The sequence below is a fragment of the Paroedura picta genome, chromosome 10, assembly GCF_049243985.1.
Source record: "Paroedura picta isolate Pp20150507F chromosome 10, Ppicta_v3.0, whole genome shotgun sequence".
Taxonomy (NCBI): domain Eukaryota; kingdom Metazoa; phylum Chordata; class Lepidosauria; order Squamata; family Gekkonidae; genus Paroedura; species Paroedura picta.
The window spans coordinates 79466554-79485466 of NC_135378.1; the positions used below are offsets into that span (position 1 = coordinate 79466554).

General features: G+C 47.5%; 1 protein-coding gene across 2 annotated transcripts in view; it reads left to right on the plus strand.

The window, feature by feature from the left end:
• Positions 1-18913, plus strand: part of RASGEF1B (RasGEF domain family member 1B) — a 178755-nt gene that overhangs the window by 30038 nt on the left and 129804 nt on the right. For both annotated transcript variants that reach the window (XM_077301071.1, XM_077301072.1), the window contains one exon: positions 6130-6183. In XM_077301071.1, coding sequence (XP_077157186.1) covers positions 6130-6183 — 54 coding nt within the window. The remainder of the gene's footprint in view (positions 1-6129; positions 6184-18913) is intronic.

The following is an 18913-nucleotide window of genomic DNA, read 5'->3' on the forward strand; positions in this document are numbered from 1 at the left end:
GGTTTGTACCTGGAAGTGATGTCATGGCATTCTAGGGATTTGCTCATCTATATTTATTTTATTTATTTTGAGATTTCTAAACCATCCTACTGCAAAATTGGCCTCGGGGTGGAGTACAATAGTAAAAGAATACAAAATACAGATACACATAGAAACCTGAATAAAATTTTTCACCACTGAGATGTGCGATTCCTAGAGCGTTATGACGCCTTTCCAGAACAAATGGGAAATGACATCATAATGTTGCACAATATCCCTCCCCTCCCCTTGCTCCTCCTGGACTGAAGAAGACTCTTGGGGTTTGATGCCTAGCAGGAGCTTGGCTACCACCCCTACCTCAAAGCAAACAGGGTTCCTGGAACTTTCCTCCCCCTGTTGGCTTTCTTCAGCAGCCCTGGAGGGAGGCGAGTAGGGAGAATGCAGCTGGGCATTGGACCATCAATTACCATCGCTCAACATTTACTTTCCTCTCTGCCTTGGCCAGCCATTCTAAAGTAATGGGAATGAAGGACACACAGCCTGGCAACTGACTACCAGGTTGTCACTTGCCAGGGAAGTGAGACCAGATGGTAGGGGATAGGAATGACCTGAACTTGAGTAGCAAACAAATAGCCTATTAGCCTGAGTACTGACCTTTGGGTGGAATTCAGCACAAGAGTAGCTCTGTACCAAAGGAGCATGGGAGCATCTGAAAACGAAATGTATTTCACCATGCAATGAAGCTGCCTTGGGGATCTTTTTGGGTCAAGGAACAAGGCAGAAATCAAATACATATGTAATCTGTTGCTAGGGTCACAGAAGAATAACCCTCCTTTTACTATGTCAGCCACTGGATAAAGTTGTTTTTCTTTCGATTATGTATGGACGGTGTGCATCCAGAAATAACTGTAGGATCTCCTGCTTCCAGTGATGGTAGTGTTTATCCCAGTAGCACATGCTATGGGCTCCACAGTTCCAGGGCCCCCGCAGTGCTGTATGGTTAGGAGGGGGGCTTCATACTGCGATTGTTAGGGGGTCTTCATATCTTGCAGACTCCAAGAATGAAAAAAGGGTGATATGCATGCTCTGTTACTATCTGAGCATGCACATCACCCATTGAGCATGCAGGTGGACCACAAGCTGCATAAGTGTGAAGGTCCCCTGAGATATTGGGGCCCTGCAAATCCTTGAACTGGGTCGGGTGCTATGGGCCCTGCACATCCTTGAACCAGACCCACGTGTGGTAATTGCCTGTATAGTCTTAGTATCTCGACTATTAGAAACACTTGAAAAGGTGACAGAATGTGGCAAAAGGAAGGCGTGGGGGAACACCCCTAAACAGGCTACTTCTGCTTCACCTAGAGAATTGAAATTCAGTGCCCACATATCCCAAAGCACTTTCATGATAAGACTGCAAACAGGACTTTTGTACACAGGTCCCTGAAAAACGAGATAGCATTTCATTAGCAAGAGCTGTGGTGCCAGTGTGAGAGGCAGTGTGGTCTAGTGGTTGGAATCAGCAGGGTTGGGTTGAGTTGGGGAGATTACCATCTACCGCCATCTTATAATGGTGGGATATTGAGATTAATGTTGTTGTTTTAATGGGATTTTATGGGATATACTTTTTTACGGTTTTACTCTGTAACCGCCTCGAGGCGACATTGACGTGAGAGGTGGGGTATAAATCTAAAAATAAATAAAATAAATATAGATCTGAGGATCGGAAAGGTTTTCTGTCTAGTTTAGTTTTCTGACTGCCTTGGTAAGCCACCAGGAACAAGACCTAAACAGACGCTCGGGCATTTTGTCCAGGATGTGACCCTGAAAGTGCCTAGATTCATTTCTGATTTAATAGCATTTTCCAGTTTGATATCTTAGCAAAAATGTGGCAGTTCATAGAGGAGAATAAATCTGGAAACACCCCCCTGCCCCCTGCTGGGCTGATAAATTGGCTATTATCCACCAAGAGCTATTGTAGACACATCCAGACATGACTGATTAAAATGACATGGTGTTCTGTGTTTGTGAGTAAAGTCACTAATGCCTGGTCTGCTATTGATTGGAGGGTGAAATTTGATTTGCACTCTGAGAGGGTGCTGTTCTCTTTGCCTTTTTCAAGTATGCATTAAGTCTTTGAGCATAAATCCATCCAGGGAGCAAAAAGATCTCTGGACGAATCAATGGTAAAGCCATTATACAGCCCATCCGAAAATACCCTGCCACGTATCTCACATTAGGCAGTTGAATAATTCCACCTTTGATGGGGCATCTATGTTATGGAATTCACCATGAACATTTACAGAAGGGCTGTCATCTGTAGTGGGTTAGTCAAGTTTGCTGCCTGTTATCTGAATTTCTGTTCGTCCGAAGAGGACTTGGGGGCAGGGAATCCAGCCCTCCTGTTCTCATCAGCTGGACCTCTACAATGCCACCCACCCGACTCAGAAGCATTTGAGAGCACAGCCTGGAATGGGTCATTGTAGGACTACTCATCGCTAGGTCCCCCCAGGCCACCAGTGGAGGGGGGTTACGGTGCCAACTCCAGGACGGGGAACTCCTGGAGATTTGAAGATGGAGCCTGGGGAGGATGAGGACATCAGTGTAGAGTTCACCCTCCAATGCATCAATTTTTCTCCAGGGGAACTGATCCACCAGGGAGTTTTATATCTGCCTCACCGCAATGAAAGAGAATTTGGCACAGTAGGAAGGATGGAAAGAGGATGTTCATAGAATCATAGACTCATAGAGTTGGAAGAGACCTCCTGGGTCATCTAGTCCAACACTCTGTCCTATGCAGGTCACTCACAACCTAAGTTAACTTCCAATGAGACATAGGCTAGATATCAGGAAAAATGTTTTCATAGTCAGAGTAGTTCAGCAGTGGAATAGGCTGCCTAAGGAGGTAGTGAGCTCCCCCTCACTTGCAGTCTTCAAGCAAACGTTGGATACACACTTTTCTTGGATGCTTTAGGATGCTTAGGGCTGATCCTGCGTAGAGCAGGGGGTTGAGCTAGATGGCCTGTATGGCCCCTTCCAACTCTATGATTCTATGATTCTATCTCCGTTTAAGACCAATGAGAGATCCTTTTGGATCTTGTTCCTGGACGAGAGATCCTTTTGTTCAGGATCTATATATATTGGGTAAGGTTGGGGAACTCATTTCAGTGTGTTTTGCTCGGGTCAATAAGGAGCTGAAAGAAACTACCAATCTGCTGGTCTCTGAGCCCACAGATTTCCAACAAAAGGCACCAAAATATTGCTGACCTAGATTATTTTTAAAAAACTCATAGGATTTTTCAGAGGCTGGATATCGAAAAGCCAGTTCCCTCCCAAGCTTGCAGGTTGCTCTCCACTGAGTAAATATTGTCTCACAATTAAGTGGAACGATTAGATGCATTTAGCATTAAATGAAGGAGTAAGTGGATGTGATCTTATTGATGGTCTGCATTTCAGGCCATCCGCTTTCTCTCTCTGTAATTATCCAAGAGTCCGCCAAACGTTCATTAAGTAAATGGACGGCATACGAGCACCGTTAGTCAGCGATATGAATCCTGCTGGCACATTTTGTTAGCTCTCTCTGCACGATTAATATTTCCCGCATTACCACTTCTCAGGGAAGCTCAATGTTACCTGCTTCTTTATGGACTGCAATTGAGGAACAGCTTCCATATAGCACATATCCTGTGTTTCTGTAGCCAAGTAAAGGAGGCAAATGTAATGATTCTGGTAACTGCAGATGGCAAGGCCTCCGCGTGAGAACATGATGACCTGCCTAATACCAACCGTGGCATTGATATTCATTCATTCATTCATTCATTCATTCATTCATTCATTCATTCATTCATTCATTCATTCATTCATTCATATCCCGCCACTCCCATACGATGGCTTGTGGTGGGCCACAGAGTCATTCAAAAACCCATTAAAACCCCCATTAAAAGGACATACCAATACAATACAGAGAAAACACAGCAAACAAGGCAATAAATAACTCTATCCCCACACCCAAAAGACACCCACTATGGGGAGGGAGAGGGGGCCTAGCTGGCAACAACCCAGGTGCTAACACCAGCCCTGGGAGGGGGTGGGGCATGATCTTCCTCACTGCCCTGGCCTCAATCATAGACCTGGCGGAAGAGCTCTGTTTTGCGGGTCCTGGAAAACGCAGAAAGCTCCCGCAGGGCCCGCAGCTCACCCGGGAGCTCATTCCACCAGGTCAGGCTGGCCCAGGCTAGCCCACTCTTGTCAGATCTCAGAAGCTAAGCAGGGTCCGCCCCGGTTAGCATGTGGAAGGGAGACTACCATGGAAATCCAGGATTGAAGAGGCAGGCAAAGGCAAACCACCTCATCTCTTGCCTTGAAAGCCCTATGGCAGGGGTGGCCAAACTGTAGCTCTCCCGATGTCCATGCTGTAAATTGGAAGGGCCTCCCTGTTGCTCCTGGTAAATGCCCTCCCCTTCCATCAGTTGATTTAAAGCTTCATAGGCTCCATTATGGAGCAATTGTGCCCTTGCGAAATGTCAGGAAGAGACACAGGCATAAGCATAGATGTGCTGCGTTTTGATACCAGGCACGGGTAAGCGAGGGATTCTGCTACTCCAAGGTTTGCCCGAAGTTCTTAGAACCCGAGCTTCGATATTTTCAGCACCAAAGCCAAACCACTTAAGGCTGCTTTTACGGGAGGGCTTGTTGGGAGACTTGCCCCCTGCAGGCTGTTTTGCAGAGAATGCTTTCAGGTTGTTTGCCATCGCACTTTACATGTGGCTGCGCTTTCCCTTGAATGCGCATGGAACCGTCGGCACGGGTTTAATGTGCAAATGCAATGCGTGCCCGGAATGAAGACATAGAAAGGAGTGACCTTGGCAGTCTTTTATTTCTCCTTGACTTCTTAGAGCAACCTGGAAATGTTCGCTTTCCATATAGACGGCGACCAGAGTCTGAGCCATTAAAACCTGCTGGCCTGCAGCTCAATCCCTGAGAATCGGTCCTTGCATTAGGCCTCCCCGTGCATCCCCACTCCCCACCCCTCGGTTCTCTAGCTTTTGTCTCTGCTGTCCTCGGCTTCGCTGAACTGAATAGCGTCTGAGTATTTGGGAAATCCCAGAGCAGAGCTGTGTTAGTCTATAGCAGGGGTAGTCAAACTGCGGCCCTCCAGATGTCCATGGACTACAATTCCCAGAAGCCCCTGCCAGCGAATGCTGGCAGGGGCTTCTGGGAATTGTAGTCCATGGACATCTGGAGGGCCGCAGTTTGACTACCCCTGGTCTATAGCAAACAAAACAATACGGGGTTTCTTGAAGACTAGCGACTTTTGTGAGCCAGAGCATGCTTCATGCTTTGTCATCTGGCATGGTCATTCAGTCTATTTGCTTCCCTGCCAGTAGGAATGCTTAGAATCATAGAATCATAGAATCATAGAGTTGGAAGGGGCCATACAGGCCATCTAGTCCAACCCCCTGCTCAACGCAGGATTAGCCCTAAGCATCCTAAAGCATGCGTCCCTGCCTGCGAAGGGTGCAGGAAGATCAGCAAGGCCAGAGGTCGTCTAGACCAGGGTTAGTCACCCTGTGGTCCCCCAGATGTCCATGGACTACAATTCCCATCAGCCCCTGCCAAAGTTTGCTGGCAGGGGCTCATGGGAATCGTAGTCCATGAACATCTGGAGGACTACAGGTTGACTACCCCTGTTCTAGAAGACAGGCCCAGCAGAGGCAATAACAGAGTGCTCCTTGACTTCACCTACAGCAGGGGTGGCCAAACAGTGGCTCTCCAGATGTCCATGGATTACAGTTACCATGAGCCCTTGTCAGTGTTGGCAAGGGCTCTTGGTAATTGTAGTCAGGGGGCATGTGGAAAGAGACACGTTTTGGCCACTTCCGACCTAGGGTTGCCAGGTCCTCTCCGGTGGGGAATGAGGGGTTAGAATTATCAGATCCCGGCTGGGGAAGAGTTCCATTTTGCAGGCCTTGTGGAATTCTGCCGCGTGAGAAGGTAGTTCCTGTGATAAGAGAACTCTTTGTCAGTGGAATCTTGATCTTTTTTGCGGCGTGGCCCAGTGAATGTGTCCTCATTCCAAATTTTGCGTTGTCCTCATAACAGCATTTAAAGGTAACGAGACCTGAGCGAGCTTTCTCACATTCTGTTTTCCAGACCTCGCCATTCAGCTCCTTGGCCAGTGAGAAGTCTCTCTTTGACTGCAGAAGAGTAAGTGGATTTTTTTCTTTCTTTTAAGCGTCACCCCCGTCAGATGCTCAAAGCGTGTTGCTCAGCCATTGGGCAGATCAGCATCTTGAAGGGCGAGAACTGCTGCAATTAAATAACAGAAGAGAAGCCAGCGGATGCTTGAACAACAGCAGGTCAAAGAAAGTTGACATTTCTTTCAGTGTGCTATAAGTGGGCACGGAGTGGATTATGAGGTGTTCCTTCCTGGGCTGCCATTTCCTTCCAAGGGATTAGAGCTCTCCCCAGCGCCATTGAGGTAATAGCCATGCCTCTGTCGTGTTTGATGACATGGTTCTGAGCTTTTAGTTCCTTTTTATAGCATAATAGCAAAGTAATGACAATGGAGGGAGGAACCAAATCGGTCTGCTGATAGTTATGTCCAGGTGGGAATTGTAGCAGCCGTTTGGAAATGGGCATTTGGTTTAAACGAATGGTAATGGCTGTATTTACGATGGCAAAAGTTTGGTAAGGGCACATTTTTAAAGGCGGAAGCGTCTAAGGTTGTCCAGTGCTGAGAAACCCAATTCCCTCTTTCAGACTCATGTTTCTTAATCGGTCGTTTTAATCAGCCATCGGGCTCTTGCAATGGATCAAGGAAGCCGTTGACTTTATACCCTTCTGCAAGTGGCGCGATTTCTTTCCCGTTTTGCGTCGTGCTCTTCTTTGCCTCTGGAAGTTATTCCTTTAAAGATGGTTGTCCTTGCTTAGGCTGTTCAAATAGTTCTAAAATTTTCTTACCAAATGAATGAACTTGTCCCCCTCATCCCCTTTCTCATCTAGCCGTGTGGAAATTTGGCAAACCATTGCAGATTTGGGATGCTGTTCAGAACAGGATTTCTGCTGTGGGTTGGCTTCCTTCTCAAGAAGGGAGTTTAGAAGTTTGTAGGTCCCGCCCCTGAAGTCCAGTTCTGTTTTTCTGCAAACCAGATGGATTTGAGGTTGCTCAAACAGCCCCCAGTTCTGTTTGACCTCCTGTTTGCACGGGGCTATTCAAGCAGTCGATCAAATGACAAACAGTTAAGGTGTTCCCAGCCTGTTCAGGAAAAGGCTATTTGCATCTGGCTCTCAGCTGATGAAGGAACTTCTAGGAGTCGGCCTCTGATCTCCCATCTAGAGGGGGAAATTGCTGTGTCCCAGACTTTGTGAGACACTGCAAATTTCACTGTATGATTATGATCCAAAGCCCTGATGAATTCCCTTCTCTTCTCCCCAATCGAAGCTTGGACCACAGAGAAAATAGATGATCTGTTTCTGTTATCCCTTTTGTAATGAAATAGAGGGGAGGGAAACATTTTCTGTCTTTTGCAGTGCGGAGATGAGACACAATCAACTTCTGGTCCCGGCAGGGGTGCAAATGATTGTAATCAAAACACTGAACCAAGTTTTATTTGTGCACATCTCTCCCCCACCCCCCCGAATGCGCAGTAAGGGGATTTCTACCATCTCTTTGTCGCACAATGAAAACATATTGAGGACATTCAAGCCTGCTGAACTGGAACGTCACGTTGGTTGGCCCCTTCCAAGTCAAAACACAGACCTTCACCTCTCTCCTCCTCTCACCTGCCTTGCGTCTGCCCTGTATCTGTCACCTGACATCCTGTTTGACAGAGCGATGCTAATAGTGGCAAAACATCTGCGGAAGAACACAAGCGACATAACGTATTCCGGGGTTGGAACAGCACCGTGAGTTTCCAGGAGGCTGCACAGCGACTCCGGCAAAATATTTCCCTGGAATCTCCATAAAATATTCATGACACCTTTTAGGTATTGGAACAAAAGCTTGGCGCCAGCTCCCTCTGCCCTGTCTGGCAGGTAATATCAGGGACACAGGTGTTTGCGAAGAGCGCATGGTGTGAGCGTCCTACCCTGTGGGTTTGGAGGTTTGTTTTTAATTTACATGGATGATATTTCACTCGCCCAGACAGGGTAATCTTCATTCAGGAAAAGGGATTATTGGAACCACACGGCGCATAATGGGACGCAGAAATCCGTAGCTGTCTCATCGATGCCCCGCAAGGCCTTGTTGTCTGTTTAAACTTCTCTCCTCCCAAACAATAACGCTAATGGCTGTTTGCTTAATATTCCACACCAGCGTTTGATATTGGAGGAGATGTGGCGGGCAGGTATTAATTCCAGATTCCAGGAGCGCTTCGCTCAGGAGTTGCCTCTAGCAAGATGAATCCCATGGCGGATAACAAAATGTTTGCTCCCCCCGGGTGGGTTTTGTCTCGAGACGTGATGCCTTTCTGTGCCAAGTATTCATGGTCTCTGCAGGCCCATGGTGTGTGTGTGTGTGTGTGTGTGTGTGTGTAAAGGGCCATCAAGTCCCAGCTAACTTTTTGGCAATCTCCACAAGGGGTTTTCAAGGCGAGTGGGAAGCAGAGGTGGTCTGCCGTTGCCTTCTTCTGCATAGGCTTCCTTGGTGGTCTTCCTTCTAAGAATTAACCCTTCGTAGTTCCCGAGCTCTGATGAGATCAAGCTATACCAGTCAGGCAAGCAGAGGGATAAAGGGCTGTCAAGTCATGGCTGACTTACTGTGACCCCACGGATTCCAAGGGGAGTGGGAAGCAGAGGCGGTTTGCCTTCCCTTGCAGAGGCTTCCTCGGTGGTCTCCCTTCCAAGTTAGCTTCCGAGATCTGATGAGATGGGCTATAGCATGCTACCTTTTCTTCTCCGTCTGTCTCATGTATGTAAGTGCTGTCAAGTCACAATGGCGATCCCAGCAAGGGGGTTTCAGAGCAAGTGAGAAGCTGAGGTGGTTGGCCATTGCCTTCCTCTGCAGAGTCTTCCTTGGTGGGCCCCCTTGCAAATACCGACCCTGCTTAGCTTCCAAGACCTGAGGAGATCAGGGTACAGTAGACCATGCAGCCTTCTCTCCTACAGAGAGCAAGAGATAGCACTGTTAAACTATCATATCTGGCAGTGGCTTAAAGTATTTTCTTCCCCTGCAGAAGAAGAAGAAGAAGAGTTGGTTCTTATATGCTGCTTTTCCCTACCCGAAGGGGGCTCAAAGCGGCTTACAGTCGCCTTCCCTTTCCTCTCCCCACAACAGACACCCTGTGGGGTGGGTGAGGCTGAGAGAGCCCTGATATCACTGCTCGGTCAGAACAATTTTATCAGTGCCGTGGCGCGCCCAAGGTCACCCAACTGGCTGCATGTGGGGGAGCGTAGAATCGAACCCGGCATGCCAGATTAGAAGTCCGCACTCCTAACCACTACACCAAACTGGCAGTGATGGGCTGCCGCACAAAGATTTCAGTGTTGTGTAAAACAGTCACCTCTCAGAACATTAGAAGAGTAGGGGCAGAGACCCTTTAATACAGGCTTCCTAAACCAGAGTTTCTTGAAACTCTGGGGTTGCAGAAAACTTAATGAACAGGAAACAAGAATGACCCAGATAGGAAGATCTGAATGTTCTGTTTTGAAGATGATGGGATGGAGAATTTGTGTAGCAACTGGAGCAAGTCTGGTGAGCATTTCATAGTATCATGCAGTTGGAAAGTCCTCCAGGGTCATCTAGTCCAACCCCTTGCACAATGCAGGAACTCACAATTACCTGCCTACCCATAGTGACCCCAAGTTCATGCACAAGTGATCCACCCCCCAAAAATCTCCAGAACTCACCCTGGCCTAGAGGGAATTCACCTACCATCACACAGTGGTGATCAGAAATTCCCTGGGTATGCAAGGAAGGGCCACAAGAGACAGAAATTGGCGCATTCCTTCCTGCCCACCCACTCACAATCGCCCTAGGTTCATAAAATCAGCACTTCAGTCAGATGACTAACTAGCCTCTGCTTATAAACTTCCAAAGAAAGAGAGCCCACCATCTCCCAAGGAAGCCTGTTCCACTGAGGAACTGCTGTAACTGTCAGAAACTTCTTCCGGATGTTTAGCAGATAATTATTTTGAATTAATTTCAACCCACTGGTTCTGATCCGACCCTGTGAGGCAACAAGAAACAACTCTGCTCCATCTTCTATAGAACAGCCCTTCAAGTATCTGAAGATGGTTATCATATCACCTCTTAGATGTCTTCTCTCCAGGCTAAACAGACCAAGCTCTCTTAACCTTTCCTCATACGGCTTGGTCTCCAAACCCCTCACCATCTTCATAGCCCTTCTCTGGACATGCTCCAGTTTCTCTACATCTTTCTTCATTTGTGGTGCCCAAAACTGAACACAGTACTCCAAATGAGATCTTACCAGAGTGGAGTAAAGCAGTAACATCACCTTGATCTGGACACTATGCTTCTTTTAATACAGCTCAAAATCCCATTTGCCTTTTTAGCTACCGAGTCCCACTGCTGACTCATGTTCAGTGTCTGGTCTACTTGCAAAAAGAAAATTAAATTTTATGTCTTGATGAGAAAATGGAAAGCTTCTAAGGCAGAAAGGTTACATGGGTGTCGAAAGGGGACCTCTCAAGCTGTCAATGAACTCATTTCTGTCTGGGAGGACCAGAGATGTCAACAGAGGTGAAAGAAAACTGCTGGCAGCAAATGACCCTTTTGTGTCTGAAGGCTAAAGGAAAGATGAACTGCCAGTGTCTACTTGGGGGGCACTGGGGGTCTGCACAGTACAGAATCCGTGAAAATGGCCTCTCCCCGGTTTTTGGCTGGTGGAAGTGCATTTCCCAGCAGCTGGACAGAGACTTCTCTTGGATGCTTTAGGTCAGGGGTAGTCAACCTGTGGTCCTCCAGATGTTCATGGACTACAATTCCCATGAGCCCCTGCCAGCGTTTGCTGGCAGGGGCTCATGAGAATTGTAGTCCATGAACATCTGGAGGACCACAGGTTAGACTACCCCTGCTTTAGGCTGTTCCTACATTGAGCAGGGGGTTGGACTAGATGGCCTGTATAGCCCCTTCCCACTCTATGGTTCTATAAGCAATGGTTGGACAGTTCCATTAAGGTCCTCAGCTCTTCCAGGAGCTCATTCCACCAGGTCGGGACCAGGACTTTGGCAAGTCAAGGTTCTAGCCAAAACCCTGTTGGTCTTTAAGGTGCTATCAGACTGTACTCTAGGTATCTATTCATCTAGTTCTGAACTTGGCCTCAGAGTGCCGATCAACAAACATACACAATGGATACAGGGGACTTTTCTGCAAATTTGAGGGAGCCCTTACATTTATCGAAAAATCTGAAAAGAAGAAGGGAGAGGGGCTTAAAGCCCCACTAAACTCTCTGAGTTTAAGCTGACATACAGAAACGGATTGATTTTGTGAGGCTATGAGATTTAAAGTGCCAGTTTGAGATGGGGGTGGGGCATTAGATCCATGGGTGCAGAAATCAGGACATTGGGAGTTCATTTCAGCTCTTTATTGTGACTCTAGCATGATGAACCAAAACTGAACTAAAGAAACCCACAACCAACCCCAACCATTTTGGCCCTGGCCCTGGCTTGGTGGAATGAGCTCCCACGTGAGATCAGGGCTCTGCCTTAACTCCAGCAGTTCCGCAGGGCCTGAAAAATGGAGCTCTTCCACCAAGTCTTTGGTTGAGACCAGTGGGCACCTACTGCATGTAGCAGAAATCAGGCCTTCCCCTACATACATACATACATACATACATACATACATACATACATACATACATACATACATACATACGTCTACATATGTCTATGTGTCTATGTTGCCCCCTCTATTTCTGGGGTAGAAATTTACCATCTTTCCCCCAAGTCGCCCAACTATCCCCACACTGGGACGAATGAGATGGGGTTCTGATGGCTGATTTTGCAGAGGAGTTGTCTGTCTATCTTATTCTTTATTTTACAATTTTTATTCTAAATTACAGGCTTTGTTGTGAACTCTCCTTTGTTAGCCACACCAGGACTTTGCGAGAGGTGGGATATAAATTAAATCATAAATAAATGTGCAGAAATGGAGTCAGAAGATAGACACTTAAGTGGGTGTTCCTGGCCACCAGCAGATGATGGGGAGGGAGTGGGGATAAGGGTTGCCCAATACAATTTGGGAAACTCCAGGAGATTTGGGGATGGAGCCTGGGGATGACAGGGACCTCAGTGAGTTATATGACCATCGAGTTCACGCAACCCCCGGTCCGGAGACCGGTACCGGTTCATAGATTAGTCAGTTCCGGGCCGCAGCTCCTCCTCATCCTCCTCCCCGGCTGCTGCCTCGGGGGCTGCCCTACCACTCTGCCACTGGCTCACCTTTGGTGCTCTCCAGTGGCCGCCATGTCTGAAGATCCCCCTTGGTGTGGCATTGCGCAACTGCTGCTGGCAGCGCCCCCCAGTGGACGGCAGGATTCAGGGGCGCCGGTGGGAAAGCAAGTGGTGCAGGGGCTCAGCCGGCAGCGACATCCCTTGGCAAAGGACTACCCCCCCCCCCCGCCGGGCCTCAGTAAAATTGTCAAGCGTTGACCGGTCCCCGGTGATAAAAAGGTTGTGGACCACTGCTCTAAAGCATTCATTTTCTCCAGGGGAACTGATCTCTGTAGTCTGGAGATGAACTGTAATTATGGGGGATGCCCAGGTCCCACCTGGAGGCTCAAACATCCAGCTTACCCTACCCCTGGTAATAGCCATCTCTTTGTTTACCCACCTGGAGGCTGGCAACTCTACCCTTCAGCAAGATATACATTTTGCGTGTATCTGGGGCCCAACATTTCTTTCCAATGAATACATTTCTCTACCGCATGCGAGGGGCGCAGGGGGGGGGGGCTATCGCCTGACTTAATTATAGCTCCATTCCGATCGGCTTCCTCCCACCTAAGAATGCACAAAGGGAGACGCTTTTGTTACTTCTGACGCGGCGTCTTGATTTCCTTCGCGCCTCTCTCTTGACAACGTCGTCCTTTTGCCCGGATCTGTTTGAAATTCCAGGCTCAGCTTTGTCTTGCTTCTGTCAGCCTGCCGCTCGGTGGACTCTGTCATTGTTATGACAGACTTTGAGAGTCTCTAGATTGGATGCCTCGTAGCATGCAAAAAAAAAAAAAGAAGAAGAAGAAGGAGGAATAAATAGTGCAAATGGCTTGGTAGGGGAGGGCTTGGGAAAGCTGTCATCCCAGTGGTGTCAGCCAAATTGCCCCTAATTACCTGAGCATGCTGGAGGAGCTCCTGGTTGTGCATTCAGAGAACCGTCTGGCAGAGGCAGCAGCATGTTCCCATTGAGAGCCAGTTTGGTGTAGTGGTTAGGAGTGCGGACTTCTAATCTGGCATGCCGGGTTCGATTCTGCGCTCCCCCACATGCAGCCAGCTGGGCGACATTGGGCTCGCCATAGCACTGATAAAACTGTTCTGGCTGAGCAGGAATATCAGGGCTCTCTCAGCCTCACCCACCCCACAGGGTGTCTGTTGTGGGGAGAGGAATGGGAAGGCGAATGTAAGCCGCTTTTCCTTCGGGTAGGGAAAAGCGGCATATAAGAACCAACTCTTCTTCTTTTGTAGGGGCAAATGTGCCCCACAGACCTGAACAGAAGCCAAAGCATTGTAGACAGGACGTCATTTCACCCCATCCCGTCTCAGGGTCAGAATTTATAACCGTGTGGCATTCTTAACCAGTCTGGGGCGTAAATTCTCATTCCTAGTTCATATTTGCCTCCTCAGCCAGGAGACAAACCAATGGGAGCCATGCCTCTTCTTGGCCCTTTCTTGCATGCCTAGGCCCCAGGGAACGCTGATTGCCACTGTAGGGTCAGGAAGGTATTTTCCTCCAGGCCAGGTTGGCCCAGGGATCCTGGAGGTATTTGGCCTTCCTCTGGGCTTGGAACAGAGGTCACAAGGGAAGCTTGTGTTTTGCGGGGAGGTAGCTGTGGATTTTCTGACAAGATGGTTTTCAGGGGTCCCATCCAGCTCTATGTTTCTATGCTTTTTGCTCTGGAGATATATGCACGTGAGACTTTCCATGGCCTGGAACTCAACGTGGTCACCTGCTCATTGCTTAAGTGACCAGTGGACCAGTAGGAGTAGGATTGCCAGGCAGTTCCTGGCAAATGGCTCGAGGGCTGGCGTGGAGGGGGGCAGTGTCCCAAGAGTAAAATTGAAAAGACAAAGTAGTCTTCGGCTACGTACTGAACGTTCTGACCATAGAGTTCCTGGCGATTCCTAGAGATACCCAGAAGCCACAAGGGTAGCTCTAGGGGGACAAGGGTCATACCAATATAGCAAGACTGCCATAGGGTTCTGGCAGTTGCTAGAGCTACCCCTGTCACTTCCAGATACCTCTAGGAATTGTCAGGAGTTGGATTTTGCGACGATTGTCATTCAGGAAAATGGAGCCTATCTGCATCAGTTGTCCTACCATGCGTTATTGCTACACGGGTAGTCATAAAGAGGAAAAGTTAAGATACTTCACCTGATGTTGGAGCTCTGCTCTCTGAAATCTTTATTCAACCACTTACTTGGCTTATTGTAGGGATGCCAGTCCCCTGGTGGGACCTGGGGATCCCCTGGAAGTATAGCTCATCTCCAGGTGACAGAGATCAGTTCTCCGGGAGAAAATGGCTACTTCGGGGAGTGGCCTCCACAGCATTACACTCCACTGACGTCCCTCTCTCCCCAAATGACACCCACTCCTGGCCCTACCCCCAAAGACTCCAGGTATTTCCCAACTCAGAGCTGGCAACCCTATCTTTATGATATAGCTTTTTTTTCTGACGCACTCTCAGCACAGAATTATATAATAGCGAAGAATGGTGACGCTAGGCATATATCTTAGGAGGTGGTCTCCAAAAATGATAAAATTTACATATATTGGTTGGAGCCATAATGTACAGATCCCATTCAACCACTCAGCTACACTTTATAAAGAGTTTAATATAGATATTTTTTATATAGAGTGTCTTATCACAGTTCTGACCACTGAGGAAGACCCAGTAGGGTCAAAACACGCTTGGTCTTATGTGCTGTTAGTTCTGTATAGTTTTTATTAAGTTTTTATTCTGTTTTTAATTGTGCACTATAATAAATAATTAACAAGTTTTACATCATTTTATTGTACAGCTCAACTTCTGAGTTCCTACCTGTTAAGGTTGGGTTGTGTTCCTGTTTTGGTTTTGAACCCCACCTTTAGGACAATATTCATAGATACTTCCTTTTGACATGGTCCTTTGTGTAGTATCTTATAAACTAGGTATTGTACGAAGAACATCAAAATTCAGTCCCTGTCAGGTCTAATTTAGATTGGGTGGGGTGGGGTCTTTAAAAATAAAACTGAGATTTAGACAAATACACTCTTCCAAGCCAACCCCCCCCCCCCAAAAAAAAAACAACTACTGACATAGATTGGATTAAAATTTAACACAACTATTCTAGCTCAATCTTGGATAGAATCATAGAATCCTAGAGTTGGAAGGGGCCATACAGGCCATCTAGTCCAACCCCCTGCTCAACACAGGATCAGCCCAAAGCATCCTAAAACATGGATGGACCAGGTGAGCCCAATCTTGTCAGGTTTCAGAAGCTAAGCAGGGTTGGCCCTGGTGAGCATTTGGGTGGGAGACAGAGGCAGGCAGTAGCAACCTACTTTTGCTTGTCTCTTGTCTTGCACGGTCACCAGAGGCTAGCTGTCACTTGACGGTCCTTTCCATGACCTCATGTAGTGTAACATGCCCTGCCAGCAGCATGGATTCAGGCTCAGGAAAAGGATGCTGGGCTCCCTTCTGCCATGGAAGCTGGCATTTTAAACTTTAGTTGGAGCCTAGGGCAGATTGGTGCCCAGCTGCTTCCCTCTCTCTGACCAATGGGGAGCTGTAGGGAGCTCAGTTTTGCAGCCAGCATGTGGCTTTCCTGAGTCTCTGCAAAACCACAGCATACTTGGATCCTGGTTTCAGCTCTGAATGTGCAAAGATGTCGAGGATACGGTGGCCAGATCCATCCAAAGAGAGAATAAAACCCCAGAGATGGCGCTAGAAAAGCATTTTTAGCTCGGTCTGCGACTCCCAGCTGCAGGCATGGCTCTGGGCTTTAAACCCCAGGAATCCAGCCAATGTGAATTTTAATGAATGGGCAAAGTGACTTTGTTCCTTTCCAATATTTCTAGGGCTGCAGCCATCTGTTTCTTTGCCTTGCTAATCACCGAAAGTTAAAGGCATATTGGCAAAAAGGTAGCCAGCTTGACGGCCAACAAACCAACAGTTTTAATTATTCCGCTTTAGATAGCTAATGAGGGATGAAGCCTCCTTATTTACAGACAATGTGCTCCTCTTTAATTAGGCAAGTAAGGAATTTTCAGGGAAGAGGAAAGAATCCTAACTGGTCATCGTTGGTTGATCTTCTGTCCGGCCTGGGGCACAACAAAGCTCTCGGTGAGTCTTTGGTTGACAAAAACGGAGACTAAAGGAATGGAAATAGCAATAAAAGTGAATTGTTTTCCTAGAAAGAAAACTAAATCAAAAATGCCGTAAGGCTGAGATGGATTTATGTCCCATCTCATATCCTTTCAATGCTTTTTTTTCCGGTTTGGAAATGGCAAGGATCAGTAAGTTTATGAGCACAAATCAAGTCTTATTATTGTCAAATTCCAAGTTCCTAGTTAATCTGGAGTTTGGCGTGAGAATTGTTTGAGAACATGTCGTGAGGAGGTGACAGAGATGTCAAATCATAGCTGTCTCTTTTCGAATGGGATCTCCTGTGTTTGGTTCCACAGTGGATTGTAGTAGGAGGGGGCAACCCTAAAATGACACATTTTTTAAAATGTATGTTTTCTCACCGTTTCCTCATAGCTGGAGAGCGGAAAAAGCTTTGAAACTGTGCATAGGAAACGGTGACCATATATACAGATTACCTTTAATGGCATAAAAATTCAAGTAAATACAGGTAGCCACAACTCAGAAGAAGATAGGCAGTCTAGCATTTTTGCAAACACAAAAAATATTAAATTTTAACATTGAACAAACTTTAGACATTGGCAACTTTGGACAGCAGAGCATGGTTCTTCTAACTGAGAAGAGCTTTCAAGGATGTATGTATTTATTTATTTAAATTTATATACCACCGCTCTCAAATGTCTCGCAGCGGTTTACAAAAATCTGTGAATACGATGAAATTCCATCATTTGCTGTTCATTCCTGCAGTTCAGCCCTAATTTGACTATGTAGTCCTGACCCGGGGTACATTGGCTACAAAGGGCCGGGCAGGATTGCTTTAGGATGCTTTGGGCTGATCCTGTGTTGAGCAGGGGGTTGGACTGGATGGCCTCTATGGCCCCTTCCAACTCTATGATTCTATGATTCTAGGCCAGGATGATGTGGGAGAGGGTGTCAGGGACCTCTCTCTGATTCCAAAATATGACAAAACTTGTCATGAGTCCCATTTGAGAGAAAGGCTTTCTAGGAGTAGTGCCTGAAGGGAGTCCGAAGAATAAAGATAAGCGGACAGTGGGAACGGTGACTAAAGAGGGCGACATATTGGTGTCTGGCAAGAGAAGAAAGAATCTCCCCTACGCTGTTATATCGAGTAGATTTGACAGCAGCCTTTGTCAAAGTGAGAGCGACGTATGCGCAAGGATGTTTTCCCTCAGAGCAGTCAGTTCTGTCAGCAGCCATAAAGTCAAAACCTTGCAAGTTTAGGGAGACTTCCGCGAAGGCAGCTTGAAGCACAAGCTGAGACTTCCAGAGCGACAACAGGAGCTGCGGCAACAACCCGTTAATTTAAAAAGCTCAGCGGCGAGAAGCCTCCATTTTTCGGAGCAGACACCTGGAAGAGCGGCTGACCGTTCATTGTGTCCATCCGGCAACTCTCCCTTCCTCACCTCGGAAACAATTACGGTGATACGGAGGGAAGCCTGCCTGTTGACATTTATCGCATTTTCAATTTCGCTCCATTTGCACTGCTCTGGGCCTGAGTGTATTAGACTGAGTTACAGTGTTAAGGCCTCAAAATCCCTCGGATGCAGGAGGAATCAGAGAAGTTCAGCATTTGCTAACTAGGGGAGGGGCACACAGGAAACTCTTCTGCCTCTGCTTCTGTTCCCCATAGGGATGCCAGCCTCCAGGAAGAACCTGAAGATTCCCCAGAATTACACCTCCAGACTGGAGAGATTGGTTCCCCGGAGAAAATGAAGGCTTGGGAAGAAGGAGAAGGAGAAGAGTTGGTTCTTATATGCCACTTTTCTCTACCTGAAGGAGTCTCAAAGTGGCTTACATTCGCCTTCTCTTTCCTCTCCCCACAACAGACACCCTGTGAGGGAGGTGAGGCTGAGAGAGCCCTGAGATTACTGAAGAAGAAGAGCTGGTTCTTATATGCCACTTTTCTCCACCCAAAGGAGTCTCAAAGCGGCTTACATTCGCCTTCCCTTTCCTCTCCCTACAACAGACACCCTGTGAGGTGGGTGAGGCTGAGAGAGACCTGATATTTCTGCTCAGTCAGACAGTAGGGTTCCTATCCCATTTGATGCCTGATGCAGGCAGAACTTGTGGGGCTGGGGGGCAGGCTGGAGACTGGCAAACCTAGTTTCTATGTAGCCATCATAACTGGGCTTCCATCCTCCAGGTAAGGCCTGGAGATCTCCCAGGATTATAACTGATCTCTGGATTACAGAAGCTAGTTCTCCCGGGGGGAAATGTCTACTTTGGCAGATGGGCCCTCCAGCATCACATCACAGCTGAGGTCCTTCCTCTCCCCCAATCCTTCCCAGGTTCCAGGCCCAAATCTCCAGGAAAGCTTCAACTTGGACCTTACTGCCCCCTGCGAAACATCTGCAGTGGCTTGGGTCGATTAGCCTTTTTTACAAGGTTTTTTTATTCTG